The sequence below is a fragment of the Trachemys scripta genome, chromosome 2, assembly GCF_013100865.1.
Source record: "Trachemys scripta elegans isolate TJP31775 chromosome 2, CAS_Tse_1.0, whole genome shotgun sequence".
Lineage (NCBI taxonomy): Eukaryota > Metazoa > Chordata > Testudines > Emydidae > Trachemys > Trachemys scripta.
In genome coordinates, this window is record NC_048299.1 from 58102751 (window position 1) to 58117609 (window position 14859).

Consider the following 14859-nt stretch of genomic DNA (forward strand, 5'->3'; position numbering starts at 1 on the left):
CTGTGAGGGAGGAAGAAGGTTGAAGCAAACAGCTAATCAGTACTGGACAGAGAAAGTTCATTGCAGTCATGTTCACGCAACTGAAGGACTCTTATGAGCAGATGAGTAAAAGACTGGTTTGCAGTCTTCCATCTAAACTAGTGGATGAGTTATCTTGATAACATGAACGTTAAAATTGGAATTATGCTACTTTGTAACTTGGAAGAACACTTGTTAGTTTTTTTTTGTTAATACATCAAATCACTACAATTATTGATAAAGCTACTTCTACTATTTTTGGAATGTATTGCTTGGTAGCATGGCAATCATGCAAAATAAGAACAGAATCTATATCGTATTCCCTTTTTTGAATACTCACACTGTAAAATCTGATCTAGGTCAGAAATTAGGATACAGTCAACCTATCGTTTAGAATTTTACCTTATGCTTAGTAGAAATCTGGTACCATGCAGTCACATAAAGGTATTATTAAAAGGCTGAAATTGGAATTTAGTCAGGATACAAGGGTAAGCACCCCTCTTATGTGAAAAGAGCTCTGGGATCTGAACAACCTCAGGCTATTAAGGGCCCTCATTATTGCATCATATGCGAAAGATGGCAGCTTCTTCAACAAACCCTCTTCCCTTGTTTTCAATTCCTTTCCTAGCGGTATGTTGGAATTACTGAGTCATTAAGAATAATTAACCTACCTATTTGTTTTGTTCAGCACTCTGTTCCCCCCCTCCCTCCCTCCCAGCTGAGGAAGGTTTCCCTTGCAGCTAGATTGGGAGAATTGCTAAGCTCTCTAGTAGCTTCACTTCTTGAACACTGGCAGTGTCAGAAACTGCATTTTTATGATATTGATCTCCATTTCTTTGCTTTTGGGGTGACAGCAAACACATACTCTCCTCCCTCCACTGTTGCCTCCCTTCTTCCTGCCTCCTTGTATCCTAGATACTTCCCAAACGTTCCTATTTGAAATTGGATCTGGTGGAACTGCCAGTAGTAACTACTTTGGGGAAGTTTGTTCCCACTGTTAAATGAAACTATTCTAGAACATTTGACAAGAGGGTAACTTCATTACTGTTAATTAAATATTTTTGAGAAGTGGCAACGGTGTGCTTGAGAGAAAGATACAGTCACTCCCCTGAGGAATTTACAGTCTAAAGGATTATTACAAATCAATAATTAAAAAGGGTGAAACTACTTGTTTTGACTGCCCTGAATACGTAACATAGGATTTGCTGGGCAGTCTTGGGCAAGTCTCTTGTCCTCTGTTTGTCCCCCCACCTGTAAAACAGAAATAATAATACTTACCTACCTCACAGAAGTGATGAAAGTTAATTAGGTAATGTTTCTAAAGTGCTTTGAAGATGAAAATTACTCAGATGCTAAACTTATTATTACTTATTCATGCTAACAACTGGAATATTTTGTTTCAGATTAATGCTAATTAAATGGCAAATTATAAACTGTCCCAAAATATTTACTAACGGTATTCCAACGTAATGGGTAGTTTCCAGTGCAAAGAGGTATATGTAGGTGCATCTTACGTTCACACAATGAGACAATCAGAGTTAGAAACTCCACCCTTTGAGCCTACTAGTTGAACACCCAATTTGAAAACATACACCACTTACCCAGTAAACTGCAAAATAGTATTTTGCAGTTGACTTTTTGTTCAGTGAAAATTGGCCTGATTGACTAATTACTTCCTTTCAGTGTAGTCACTGTGGTATAATAACAGTGCCACGGTCATGGATTCCATATCTCTTCAGGTCATAATGTGTTCTTAAAATCCCATGTATCTAAACAGTTAGAATTTGGGACTGGGAATCAATACTCCTCTCTGCCTTGTGGGTGATAGTGTTGTGAAGCACTGTTTGTAAAGTGCTTTTTAAGATTTTTGGATGAGATGCTATACATTCATGTTTGGGGTCTTGTAACTGCTTTTCATCGCTTCCCCTGTCCCCTTCCCTCTTTTGAAAGAAAAAACAACTAATCCCAATTAAAGAACATGTTGCCTTCTAAGAAACGGGAGGAGGGGGTTGATTTTAATTTAAAAAATAAAATTGGATGTCAAGTTTCAGCCCAGAGTGAAAGTTTTAATGAAGAATCATTAAATAGCAATTTATAATTGGAAATGTTACACAACTGGAACTCCAGCAGCACAAACATTACCCACATGTGTGGTTATGCACACGCTACACAAATATGCGTGTTCTATAAATACTCCCACAGGGAGAAGATGTATGATAGATTAAAGAGCCTTCTACTACTATCAGTCAAAGGCATTTTCTGTGAGATTTTTATGTAAGCGGTGGCAGTGTTCATATTGCTGTTAATTGTTACTTGTTTGATTCATTTCAAGGTGGCCTAGACAACGTGGAATATTATGATATTAAGATGAATGAATGGAAGATGGTGTCACCAATGCCATGGAAGGGTGTAACAGTGAAGTGTGCTGCTGTGGGCTCTATAGTCTATGTCCTGGCTGGCTTTCAGGGTGTGGGCCGATTAGGGCACATCCTTGAATATAATACTGAAACAGACAAGTGGGTAGCCAACTCCAAAGTCCGTGCTTTCCCAGTGACGAGTTGTTTAATCTGTGTTGTTGATACTTGTGGAGCAAATGAAGAGACATTAGAGACATGAAGGCCTCAAGGAGAGGTCAGGACATTTTTCAGAGACTTGGAAAAGATGGCCATTGGTGCTTTGCTTCTGTGTTTTATTGATTCCTGTTAAACTGAATAATCTGAAAAACTGAGATGCAGTCCTCACATTTGTATATACAGTATGTGCCAGTTTAATTTTTACAGTTTGTTTTAAAAGATGGGATGCATTTCAAGATTCCACTAACATAGTTGAGAACACATGACAAGTTCTCTTGAAAATATTTTTTTTTTGGGTGGCTTTGCCAAAAAACAGACCACCTCCACCCTCACCACACACCACTCAATCCAGTTACTTAGAAAATGTTAGTGCATTTGATGTAGTTTAGCCTAAATCTCATCTCATCTTTACTTTACTTAGTTAAGTTACTTAGTGAAGTCATCTTTACTTTACTTTAGTTAAGTGAAAAGCAGACTGTGAAGAGTAACAAAGGGATCTCCTAAAACTGGGTGGCTGGGCAATAAAACGGCAGATGAAATTCAATGTTGATAAATACAAAGTAATGCACATTGGAAAACATAATCTCAGCTATACATCTAAAATGATGCGGTCTAAGTGGACTGTTACCACTCAAGAAAGAGCTCTTGGAGTCATTATGGATAGTTCTCTGAAAACATCCACTCAATGTGCAGCAGCAGTCAAAAAAGCTAATAAAATGTTGGGAATCATTAAGAAAGGGATAGATAATAAGATAGAAAATATCATATTGCCTCTATATAAAGCCATGGTTCACCCATATCTTGAATACTCGTGCAGATGTGGTCACCCCATCTCAAAAAAGATATATTGGAATTGGAAAAGGTTCAGAAAAGGCAACAAAAATGATTAGGGGTATGGAACAGTTTCCATATGAGAAGAGAGTAATAAGACCTGGAACTCTTCAGCCTGAAAAAAAGATGACTAAGGGGGATATGATAGTCTATATCGGATGTGGAGAAAATAAATATGGAAATGTTATTTACTCCTCATAACACAAGTACTAGGGGTCACCAAATGAAATTAATAGGCAGTGGGTTTAAACAAAAGGAGGTATTTCTTCACACAACACACAGTCAACCTGTGGATGTTGAGGATGTTGTGAAGGCCAAGACTATAACAGGGTTGAAAAAAGAACTAGATAAATTCATGGAGGATAGGTAAGACTACGTGTCTGTCACAGAGATCACGGAAATCATGAATTCCATGACTTCTGCAGCGGCTGGTGCAGCTAGCTCCAGAGCTGCCCAAGCAGATCAGGCAGCCCCTGTGCCAGCCGCACCGGCTGCTGCTGGGGCAGTTTGGGTGTAGGAAAGGGCTCAGGGCTGGGGCAGAGCTTGGGGTGCAGGGTGACGCTTATCTGGGGGGCGCTCCCTGGAAGCGACTGACACATCCCTGCAGCTCGCAGGTGGAAGGGTCAGGGGGCTCTGCGCGCTGCCCGCACTCGCAGGTGCTGCCCCCGCAGCTCCCATTGGCTGCAGTTCCCTGCCAATGGGAGCTGCAGAGTCGGAGCTCGTGGTGGGGGCAGCATGGGGAGCCCCTGTGGCCTTCCCTCCCCCATTGGGAGCTGCAGGGACATGCAGAGCCGGGTAGGGAGTCTGCCAGCCCCGCCAACACTGCCCTCCCCCAGCACCAGCAGGGGACCCAGGCTGTTCGCCCCTCTCTTCCTCCCCTCTCAGTCTGCGTGGCGCCGCCTACCCCCCAGCACCAGCAGGGGTCCTGGGCCACACACCCCAACACCCATGGCACCCCCAGACCACGACCACCCTGAGCACCTGCAGCCCCCCAGCCCAAGTTTTAATTAGGGGTACAAGTCATGGACAGGTCATGGGCTGTGAATTTTTGTTTACTGCCCGTGACCTGTCCATGACTTTTACTAAAAATACTCATGACTAAAACATTGTCTTAAGGATAGGTCCATCAATGACTATTAGCCGGGATGGTCAGGGATGGTGTCCCTAGCCTTTGTTTGCCAGAAGCTGGGAATGCGCAACTGGGGATGGATCACTTGATGATTACCTGTTCTGTTCATTCCCTCTGAAGCACCTGGCGTTGGCCACTGTTGGAAGACAGTTTACTGGGCTAGGTGGACCTTGGGTCTGACCCAGTATGGCCATTCTTACGTTCTTATGAAATTTCTACACCTCAGACACAGAGATTCTCCTGCTACCAAAGGTGAGTGAATATAGCTTGGGTCACAAGCAAAAATGAATTTGCTCATACTGTTCCCTTTCTCATTGATGCACATTGCACAACTACAATTCTACTTATATAACTGTAAGTATCCAGCCTTGCAACACAAGGGGTATAATGGATTAGGAGTGATGTGCCGATAACTTGCACAGCGCCTGTCTGTACTATGGCTGATTTATTCCCATGCTGTTCATACCTCACCTTCATGATCATTTCAGTGTATACTGATTTTAAATATTAGGTCATATGTACATTACAGAAACATTGATGCCTAGATATTTGATTTGGCACTTTGAGGGCCTTATACAAAAAGACCTCTAAATTATCACAGAACTCAGAATCTTGACATTTGATTGCATATTTCATTCCTCACAATAATAGTGCTCTGTACTATCAGATTGGGCACTTGGGATCAATTCCCAATCTGTTTTCCCATTCAAATGTGCAGTAAGCACTGTGGAAGCCAACCCATTTGTGAAGATTTGGGGTGGAAAAGTATTCAATAAGATAGTTATATTGACTTTCTTCCTATTGGAATTGATTGTGTAAAATTCCTTACAATAATTTTATAGAGACTTATAAAGTTGGAAAAGATTTTGAAAAATCTGTGGACTATAAGCATACAGTACTGTAAGTGTATCGAAATCATCAAAAACTTCACTGTAAACATGGCAACAATATAATCTTCCAGTTCCCCCATGCTTCAGTTTACAAGACAAATAAGCTAAAGTGTTAATGCTTGTCAGCTAACCTCTCATACACTTATCAAAGTCAATACTGTATACACTTTCCCACTTTGAAAAACTACAGACTTGTATGCATAAGTTTGTACTGCTGTGCACATTAGTTCAGTTAGTTCATGAGTTTTCACCCTAATTTTATCAGTTCTATAACCTCCTATCCTTTTCAGACCCATCCCTGCTAGACTATCAAGATAGCAATGACTTTAATTAAAAAAAAATTACATTTTTAATGGATACTCTGCCAAAAGGAAAATGGGATGTCTAAAAGATGCTCTGCTCCAAGTTCTATATAAATTTGGTAAAATCCCAGCTTCCAGATCTCACTAACTTTCAAGTATCTCTGGGGGCTAAAGTATCACATATACTCTCATAGACTGGATTAAATCCTACACTTTCTGGGTTCAACAGGCTGATTTTTATAACTGCTAGTATGTTTGTAAAATTCCAAAGCACATTTCTCTAATTTTATTTTCGATAGGTTGATAATTTTCTTAAACTACCGACAAATTTATAAATACAAAGAATGAAAGGATTTGAACAAATTTGACTGCCGTGTAGCACAGTTAAAAAGCAGCTTCAGTTGGACATTTTGTTGGAACTGCTATACAGTACTTTTGGTTTTAGCCTTTTTGTCTTTTCTAGAAGATCAATCCACCTCTTATTAATCAGTCAATCTCTATAATTTATTGACTTAAACTAGTGTAAAGTAATGAAGATCTTGCTTATGTACTTCATCTGTTAGAGTTTATTTGGGTTTTCTCATGCTGTGTAATCTAGCTTGTAGTCTAGAGTATGCTAAACCTGGTTCATTGTCGGAATTATTGGTATCAGTATTTGAACATTACTGAGAGTACAACAAAACTTTTCTTCATAGATAATTCTGTGTATCAAGCACATGTACTGATAAACCTTAAGTATGGCTTCTGTGTTAAGTATCAGAAGCACCCTTTGAAACTTTCTGTTGGAAATGAAACGAATACCTCAGTGAAGTTTGTGGATCAGTAAACATTGTTCAGTAAATGTTTTCTTCAGTACTAACAGTAAAGTGTTAATGCTTGTCTTATCTCACCAAAAACTTAAAAAAACACAATTGTTTGTTACTTAGTATTGTAGTGACAAATCCATATGCCCTACTTAGGCCCTGGCAAGTTTCTGCTCAGTAAAGCAGCTTCTTCTTCAAGTGATTGCTCATGTGCATTCCACAATAGGTGTGTGTGCTCGCCACGTGCACTGGTGCCGGAAGTTTTTCCCTTAGCAGTACCCATAGGGGAGCGCTCCTAGCGACCCCTGGAGTGGCGCCTCTATGGCGCAGTATAAGGGGTGCTGTGTGCTCCCCACACCCTCAGTTCCTTCTTGCCGCCAGTGAAGGTGCATTGGAACTGCTGTGCTCCAGCTTGGCTGTAGCTTTCCTCTTGAACTCTTGTTCATTCATAGTAGTACCTGTAGTTAAAGTAGTTTAGATTAGTGTTAGTTCCATTTAGTGTGCCCGGGTAGGGGCATACCCCGGGCTTTAAGTTGTGCAACACTTGCAGGTGGCCGATGCCAGTGAGTGATCTGCACACGGACTTTTTACACTGGGGGAAACCCATCTCGGTGAGCGCTGCAGGATTTGAAGATCCTTCAAGCCTCGGACCTAGAAGAAAAGGGACATTTGGCTTCAAGACACTCTGATGGAGTCCTAATTGGGAATGGACCCCATCTAGACCGGGATAGATGGCACCAGAGGTCCTTATCTCCGAGAGGCTACCGTAGCCCATCCCATTATGGGCATCAATGCCGTTTCCGTTCTTCATCTCGCTCCAAGACCCCACTGTGGCACCACTCCCATAGTCCCAGGTTTCGATCGCCGGCACCTCACCGTCGCGCATCCACCCGTCGGAGCTGATCGCGGAACAGCTGCTACCAGCGGAATTCCCGCTCCTCCATGCCGGGATCACGATCTCGTGGTCAAAACCGTTCCCGATGACGCTGCCACTCTTGGTCCCAGGACAGCGGCAGGTCATACGCCAGCCCGGCCTCCTTTTGTAGTCATCAGTCGATGGGACAGGCTAGGCAGGCTGACCAGCCTGCTCCGCCAGTGTCACAGCTCTTTGGCCGGCACCATGGTACCAATGGTCCCTGTAGCCTCAGAGAGACCATCGGCCTCCCTCTCTCAGCCTCCCAGAAAGGAGTCGGTGGGGCGTTCATCTCCGGTTCCGCGCCCAGAGGGCGACCAGGTGGTGGGACCTCCGGTATCGGTGGGTACGCAGAGTACCGCACCCCTATCCTCATCCTCCCTGATGAGGTGATTACAGCCCCTTCTCTACCTGTTCCACAGGAGGACTTTAAGGCCCACCAGCAACTGTTGAAAAGGGTGGCATCGAGCCTCAACCTTCAAGGCGAGGAGGTGGAGGAACCCTCAGACTCCCTCTTCAACGTCCTTTCGGCCTCGGCACCAGGGTGGGGTGGCCCTCCCACTCCACGAAGGGAATTTCAAATGCCTCATGGCAAACCCCAGCTTCCTCCTTCCTCCCCCCCCATCCTGTACACTCACCCTGCCCCCACTCCCTGGTGGTCAAGTCGGTCAACCACAGGGAGAGGCAGGGCCAACCAGGCCCTACACCAAAAAATAAGGACTCAAGGCTGGACTTATTCGTGAGACAGGTTTATTCATCCTCGAGTTTCTAGTTAAGGGTGGCAAACTATCAGGCCCTCCTGGGTGGTATGAGTTCAATTTGTGGGGCTCTCTGCCCAAATTTGAGAACTCCCTCCAGGAGCATGACAAGAAGGAGTTCAAGGCTCTGGTGGAGGAGGGTACAGAGGCTGCCAAGGCGACCCTGTAGGGAGCGTCGGCTGTCACGGATACGGCTGCAAGGTCTATGGTCTCCACGGTGTGTCATGGCTCCTGCTGTCGGGGCTGTCCAGCGAGGCACAGAACTCCTTGCAGGACCTTCCGTTTGATGGCAAGGCCCTGTTTGCGGAACAGATGGACGTGAAATTGCATGGCCTGAAAGATTCCCGCATGACACTTAAGACACTTGGCCTCTATGTCCCGGCTCCGGCCAGGACCAAGTTTAAGCCTCAGCAGGCTCCCAGCCAGGCCACCCACTCTAAATATGAGCCCCCTTATAAAAAGTCACAGCACTATAAGAAATGCCCACAGAGGCAGTCCCGGTTTGCCCCCCACCTGGGCCTTCCAAGGGCAAACAGGTGGGGAAACGTCAGTTTTGACAGGACGCCCAGGGGCGACTTACCAGTTCATACTAGAGATCCACCCGCAATAAAGTTTCCCTTCTCCAACTGGGGTGGTCGCAGCTGACCTCGGACCGTTGGGTCCTCAACACCGTCTCCCGGGGCTACACCCTCCAGTTTACCTCTACCCCCTCACCATCCTCCATCCCTGTCACTCCTCGGGGACCCCTCTCATGAGGCCCTGCTCGAGCAGGAGGTGGGGCAGCTCCTTGGCCTAGGAACGGTGGAAGTGGTGCCAGCAGAGTTCAGATGCAAGGAGTACTACTCCCGCTACTTCCTTATCCCGAAGGCCAAAGGGGGGCTCAGGCCCATCCTGGACCTGAACCAGTACATGGTGAAGCTCAAGTTTCGCATGGTCTCTCTGGCCTCGATCATCCCCTCCCTGGATCCCGGAGACTGGTTCGCCGCCCTTGATCTGCAGGACGCATATTTCCACATTCATATATTCGAGGGACACAGGCGTTTCCTCCGTTTCACAGTTGGGCAGAAACACTACCAATTTACAGTCCTCCCATTTGGCCTGTCCACTGCTCCCAGGGTATTCACAAAGTGCATGTCTGTGGTGGCGGCCTACCTCAGACATTGTGGGGTTCAGATCTTCCCCATCTCAACGACTGGATAGTCAAGGGCGGCTCCAGGTCGCAGGTGCAGGAGCACGTGGCGCTCCTCCTATCCACATGCACCACCATGGGCCTGTTGGTAAACGACACCAAGTCCATGTTAGTCCCAGTGCAGCGCATAGAGTTTATCCAGGCAGTCCTGGATGCGACATCAGCCAGGGCTTCCCTCCCACCGGACAGATTCGAGACCCTGAAAGGATTCATTGACACAGTCACAAGGTTCCCTGTGATCACAGCCAGAGCATGCCTCCAGCTCCTGGGTCACGTGTCGGCACATATGTAGTTTGCCACACCGGGCTCAGGATGAGGCCCCTCCAGCTCTGGTTGGCCTCGGTGTTCTCCCACTCCAGAGACAGGATGGACAAAGTCCTCACTGTGCTCGAACCAGTGATCACCTCCCTACAATAATGGTCCTCCACGGGGAACATACTTGACGGGGTCCTGTTCAGGGGCAGGCCCCCCTCGTTGGAGCTGGTGTCCATCGCATTGAACCTGGGGCGGGGAGCCCATGTGGGGAATGTTCAGACCCAAGGTCTGTGGTCCGCGGAGGACCTTGCCCTGCCTATAAACATCAAGGAGGTCAGGGCAGTCTGGCTGGCATGCGTGGTCTTCCACTCGCACCTGGAGGGCAGAGTGGTCAGGGTTCTCACGGACAATATGGCCTCGATGTTTCACATCAACAGGCAAGGTGGGGCCCGCTCCTCTGGCCTCTGCCAGAAAGCCCTCAGGCTGTGGGACTTCTGTGTAGGCAAATGTTGTGGGCTATAAGCTTGCCACTTACCAGGCGCCTGGAACTCGCGGGCAGATTTCCTGAGCCAAGACTTCTCAGCACAAGTGGTCACTACACCCAGAGGTGGTGCACAGGATTTTCCAAGAGTGGGGAACTCCCCAGGTGAACCTGTTCGTGACTCGGCAGAACCGCCGGTGTCCCAGTTTCTGCTCTGGGGGTGGGTTGGGCATGGGCACCATCACCAATGCCTTCCTCCTGTCCTGGTGGGGCCAGCTTCTCTAGGCCTTTCCCCCACTCCCGCTGATTGGCGAGGTCTTGGAGAAGATAAAAACGGACAGGGTCCGGGTCTTCCTGATTGCCCTAGCATGGCCCAGGCAACATTGGTATAGGACTCTCACGAGCCTGGCAGTCGCCCTGCCGTGGCCGTTGCCGTTCCGCCCGGACCTGCTCTCCCAGGACCAGGGCTGCCGCCTCCACCCCAACCTAACAGTACTCCACCTCACGGTATGGCTGCTCAATAGTTAGGCTGGGGGGAAAGGACTTGCTCAGAAAGGGTTCAGCGCGTCCTCCTGGAAAGCAGACGGCCCTCTACGCGCCGGGCCTACCTGGCAAAGTGGTCTCGGTTTTCCTGATGGGCAGCCAATCGGGGCGTTTCGCCCGTGGCTGCTCCGATCCAACTCATTTTAGACTACCTCCTTCACCTTAGAGCCCAAGGCCTAGCGCCCTCCTCCATCAAGGGGCACTTGGCAGCCATTTCGGCCTTCCACTCGCCGGTGCAGGGGCACATGGTATTCTCCCATGCTATGACTGACCAATTCCTTAAGGGATTGGATCGTCTCTTCCCATATATTAGGCCCCCAGTCCTGCAGTGGGACCTGAACTTGGTGCTGGCCCGGCTGATGGGTCCCCTGTTTGAGCTGCTAGCTACATACTCCTGGTCGCACCTCTCGTGGAAGGTAGCCTTCCTGGTGGCGATCACGTCAGCTCGATGGGTCTCGGAGGTCAGGGCCCTGACCTCCGAGCCCATATACACAGTGTTCCGTAATAAGGTCCAGCTCCAACTACATCCTTTGTTCCTCCCCAAGGTGGTCTTCATCTACCACATGGGTCAGGACATCTTCCTGCCAGTGCTCTGTCCTAAGCCCCATGTGTCCAGTGAGGAGTGCCGCCTCCACATGCTGGATGTGAGACAGGCTCTTGCCTCTTACCTGGAGCAGACTATGCCATTCAGGAAGTCCTCGCAGCTGTTCATTGCCTCAGCCGAACGCATGAGAGGCCAGCCAATCTCCACTCAGCGGCTCTCCAACTGGATCACTTTATGTATTCGTACCTGTTATAACCTAGCAGGAGTCCCCCTGCCGCCGATTGTGAGGGCACACTCGACTAGGGTGCAAGCCTCGTCAGCTGCCCTTTTAGCCCATGTTCCCATTCAGGACATTTGTGGGGCTGCCACATGGTCTTCGGTTCACACTTTCACCTTGCATTATGTGATCGTCTCCCAAACCAGGGAGGACACCGGGTTCAGCAGAGCTGCACTCTGTCCCGAGAGTCTGTGAACTCCTACCCACCTCCAACAGATATAGCTTGGAATCACCTGTTGTGGAATGCACATGAGCAATCACTCAAAGAAGAAAAGACGGTTACCTTTTCTGTAACTGGTGTTCTTCAAGATGTGTTGCTCGTGTCCATTCCACATCCCGCCCTCCTACCCCTCTGTCGGAGTTGTCTGGTAAGAAGAGACTGAGGGTCGGGGGAGCGCGCAGCACCCCTTATACCACACCATAGAGGCGCCACTCCTGGGGTCGCTAGGGGCACTCCCCTACGGGTACTGCTAGGGGAAAAACACCAGTGCATGTGGTGAGCACACACACCTGTTGTGGAATGGACATGAGCAACACATCTCGAAGAACACCAGTTACGGAAAAGGTAACTGTCTTTTTCTGCGCTGTAACTCCCAAGATATACACACTGCCAAGCCACTTAGTGTGCAGAAACTGCAGTTGTTGCACTTTAAAAAAAAAAACACCCCCACAAGAGGCGTACAGCTTTCTGTGCCGGGCCTACAGCGCTGCAGTGCCAGTGTAGGCACCGTGGTAATTACAGCACTGCGATTGGCTTCCGGGAGGTGTCCCACAATGCCTGTTCTCACCTTTCTGGTCATCGGTTTGAACTCTACTGCCCTGCCCTCAGGTGATCAACCATCATCCCCGCCCCATAAATTCCTTTGCAAATTTGAAAGTCCCCTTCCGGTTTGCTTGGTGATGGGTGCAGTGCTCTCAGCGCATCTTTCCAGGTGGCCATGCCTGCTCCATGCACCAGGCGATCCCCTGTTTTGAGCAATGCTGAGCTGCTGCACCTCATCAGCATTTGGGTAGAGGAGGCTGTGCAGTCCCAGCTGCGTTCTAGCCATAGGAATTATGATACCTATGGACAGATTTCATGATGCATGACAGAAAGGGACCATGACTGGGACACATTGCAGCGTAGGGTAAAAGTGAAGGAACTGCAGAATGCCTACCACAAGGCGTAGGAAGCAAACCGCCGCTCTGGTGCTGCACCCACAAGCTGCTGGTTCTACAAAGAGTTGGACGTGATACTCAGTAGCAACCCCACCTCCACTGCGAAGGCCCCTGTGGATACTTCGTTGGCTTGCATGCCAGTTGAGAGTGGACTGAGCCAGGAGGAGGAAATCTTGGACGAGGAGGGGAGGACGACTCAGAGGCCAGAGATGCATGCAGCCAGGAGCTCTTTTCTACCCTGGAGGAGCCTAGCCAGTCACAGCAGTCGGATCTTGGTGAAGCGCAAACAGGAGAGGAGGCCCCTGGTAAGCGGACCTGATTTTGGGAATTCTTGAAGCGAGTTGTTGGAAAGCAGGCCTGTCTCCTACCGCATGCCTACTCTGAGCGGCGGAACAGGCTGTTGATTGACTCCCTCACTTCACGGGAATCTCCCTCAGAGATCTCCAGAAAACTCGTGGAGATACTGGGCAATCTGCAGCCTCAGGTTCTTTGGCAGAGCTGCTTTGTTTCTTGCCCCATTAATGGTAACTTTCCTGTGCCACTGTGCTGTCACTGTGGGGAGGGGGAGGGGAACCATTGCTGTGCACAGGTGAGCTGCATAAGGGCCAGGGCAGAAGCCGCAGGCTTGGAGAAGGCCCTCCCTTGATTCCCTGCTCACCCTCAGCAGTGGGATATCTTCCATTATGATCACATCCTGTGGAAAGTGTGGGGAGAGGAATGATTATCAGGCCCCTCCTACAGATCTGGCTCTCCCCAAGAGCCACATGCCCAGTGTACAGCAGGATCCGGGAACAGTGATTTACCCTGCCCCTCTGGCTACTCACCATTTTGGGGGTCTTGTGGCTCATGTGTGCTTGCCTGGGGGCAGCCAGTTAGTGACAGGTGTGTAAGTACTGGCTGTGTTTTAAATCACTGAATCAGTGTTGTCTGTGTTGCAAACAATACTGCTTCTGTAAAATGTTTTAAACTTCACAGAGATGACCTTCGGAGTCCAGCCTTCCTCTTTATCAGCAGCAAAACAGCTTCACAGAATTAGAAAGTGGCCAAGAACTAAGGAGGACTTTCTGCGTGAGGTTATGATGCACTCTGCCGCCGAGAAACAGGAATTGAAGGAGTGGTAGGACAGCGAGGAGAACGCGCCACACCAGACTGAAGCCACGGAGCGGCTCTTAAACATTATGGAGCACCAAACGGACACACTCCAAGCGATACTAGCTCTCCAAACCGAGCAGCTGCGTGCCCACCCTCCCCTTCAGCCGCTGTCGTAAAACTCTTTCCCATGTGTCCCATAGACACTGCCAACACACTCATATCAACTTCCTGCCTCCAGTCTCTACTCGCAGCATTCCACTCCTCCCTCCTCACACTCCAGGACTGTGCCCTCAAACTACCCACTGCACTCAATACCCCTCCCTCTGCAGTTTGGCCCTGCTGAAGTACAGTACCCGCTGCATTGTACTCCAAAGGAGAAGGTTGGATATGAGATAAGGTGGGGGAGGGATAGCTCAGTGGTTTGAGCATTGGCCTGCTAAACCCAGGGTTGAGAGTTCAATCGGTGAGGGGGCCATTTAGGGATTTGGGACAAAAATCTGTCTGGGGATTGGTCCTGCTTTGAGCAGGGGGTTGGACGAGATGACCTCCTGAGGTCCTTCCAACCCTGATATTCTATGATCCCTGGACATACACAAATCTTTAACCATCCTGGGACCCCTCCTCCTCCTGGGACCTTCCCTTCCCCTATCCTCCTCCCTGCTGATGTATTTTTTCATTTGTTGTCTTTTAATAAAAGAATTGTGTTGGTTTGAAGGCAATCTTTATTCTATTAAGTGAAAGCAAAAAGAGCACTGCAAAGCAACATACAATTATGTTAAACCCCCTTATGCATCATGTGCACTAATCACCTCCTAGCATTACAAGCCCTGCAATCCCGAACATAGCAACAACTATTAGTGGCTTTCAGCTTCAAATTGCTGCCTCGAGACATTCCTGATCCTTATGGCCCCCTCGCTGTGCCTATCTAATAGCCCTGGTTTCTGGCTGTTCAAACAGCCTCCAGCCACTGAGTCTCTGTGGCCCAGCCCTGACTGAAGCTTTTACCCTTCCCTTCACAAATATTATGGAGCGTACAGCACGTGGCTTATGCATCACAGGTCATTGGGGCAGGACCCAGGCTGCCGTGCGACCCTCTCCACCCT

At 48.3% G+C, this 14859-nt stretch overlaps 1 protein-coding gene across 2 annotated transcripts in view; it reads left to right on the forward strand.

Annotated features, from left to right (window-relative positions):
• KLHL7 (kelch like family member 7) overlaps nucleotides 1-2742 on the forward strand; it is a 37631-nt gene extending 34889 nt beyond the window's left edge. For both annotated transcript variants that reach the window (XM_034760616.1, XM_034760617.1), the window contains one exon: nucleotides 2351-2742. In XM_034760616.1, coding sequence (XP_034616507.1) covers nucleotides 2351-2634 — 284 coding nt within the window. In that variant the 3' untranslated portion in view covers nucleotides 2635-2742. The remainder of the gene's footprint in view (nucleotides 1-2350) is intronic.
• The last annotated feature ends 12117 nt before the right edge of the window (nucleotides 2743-14859 follow it).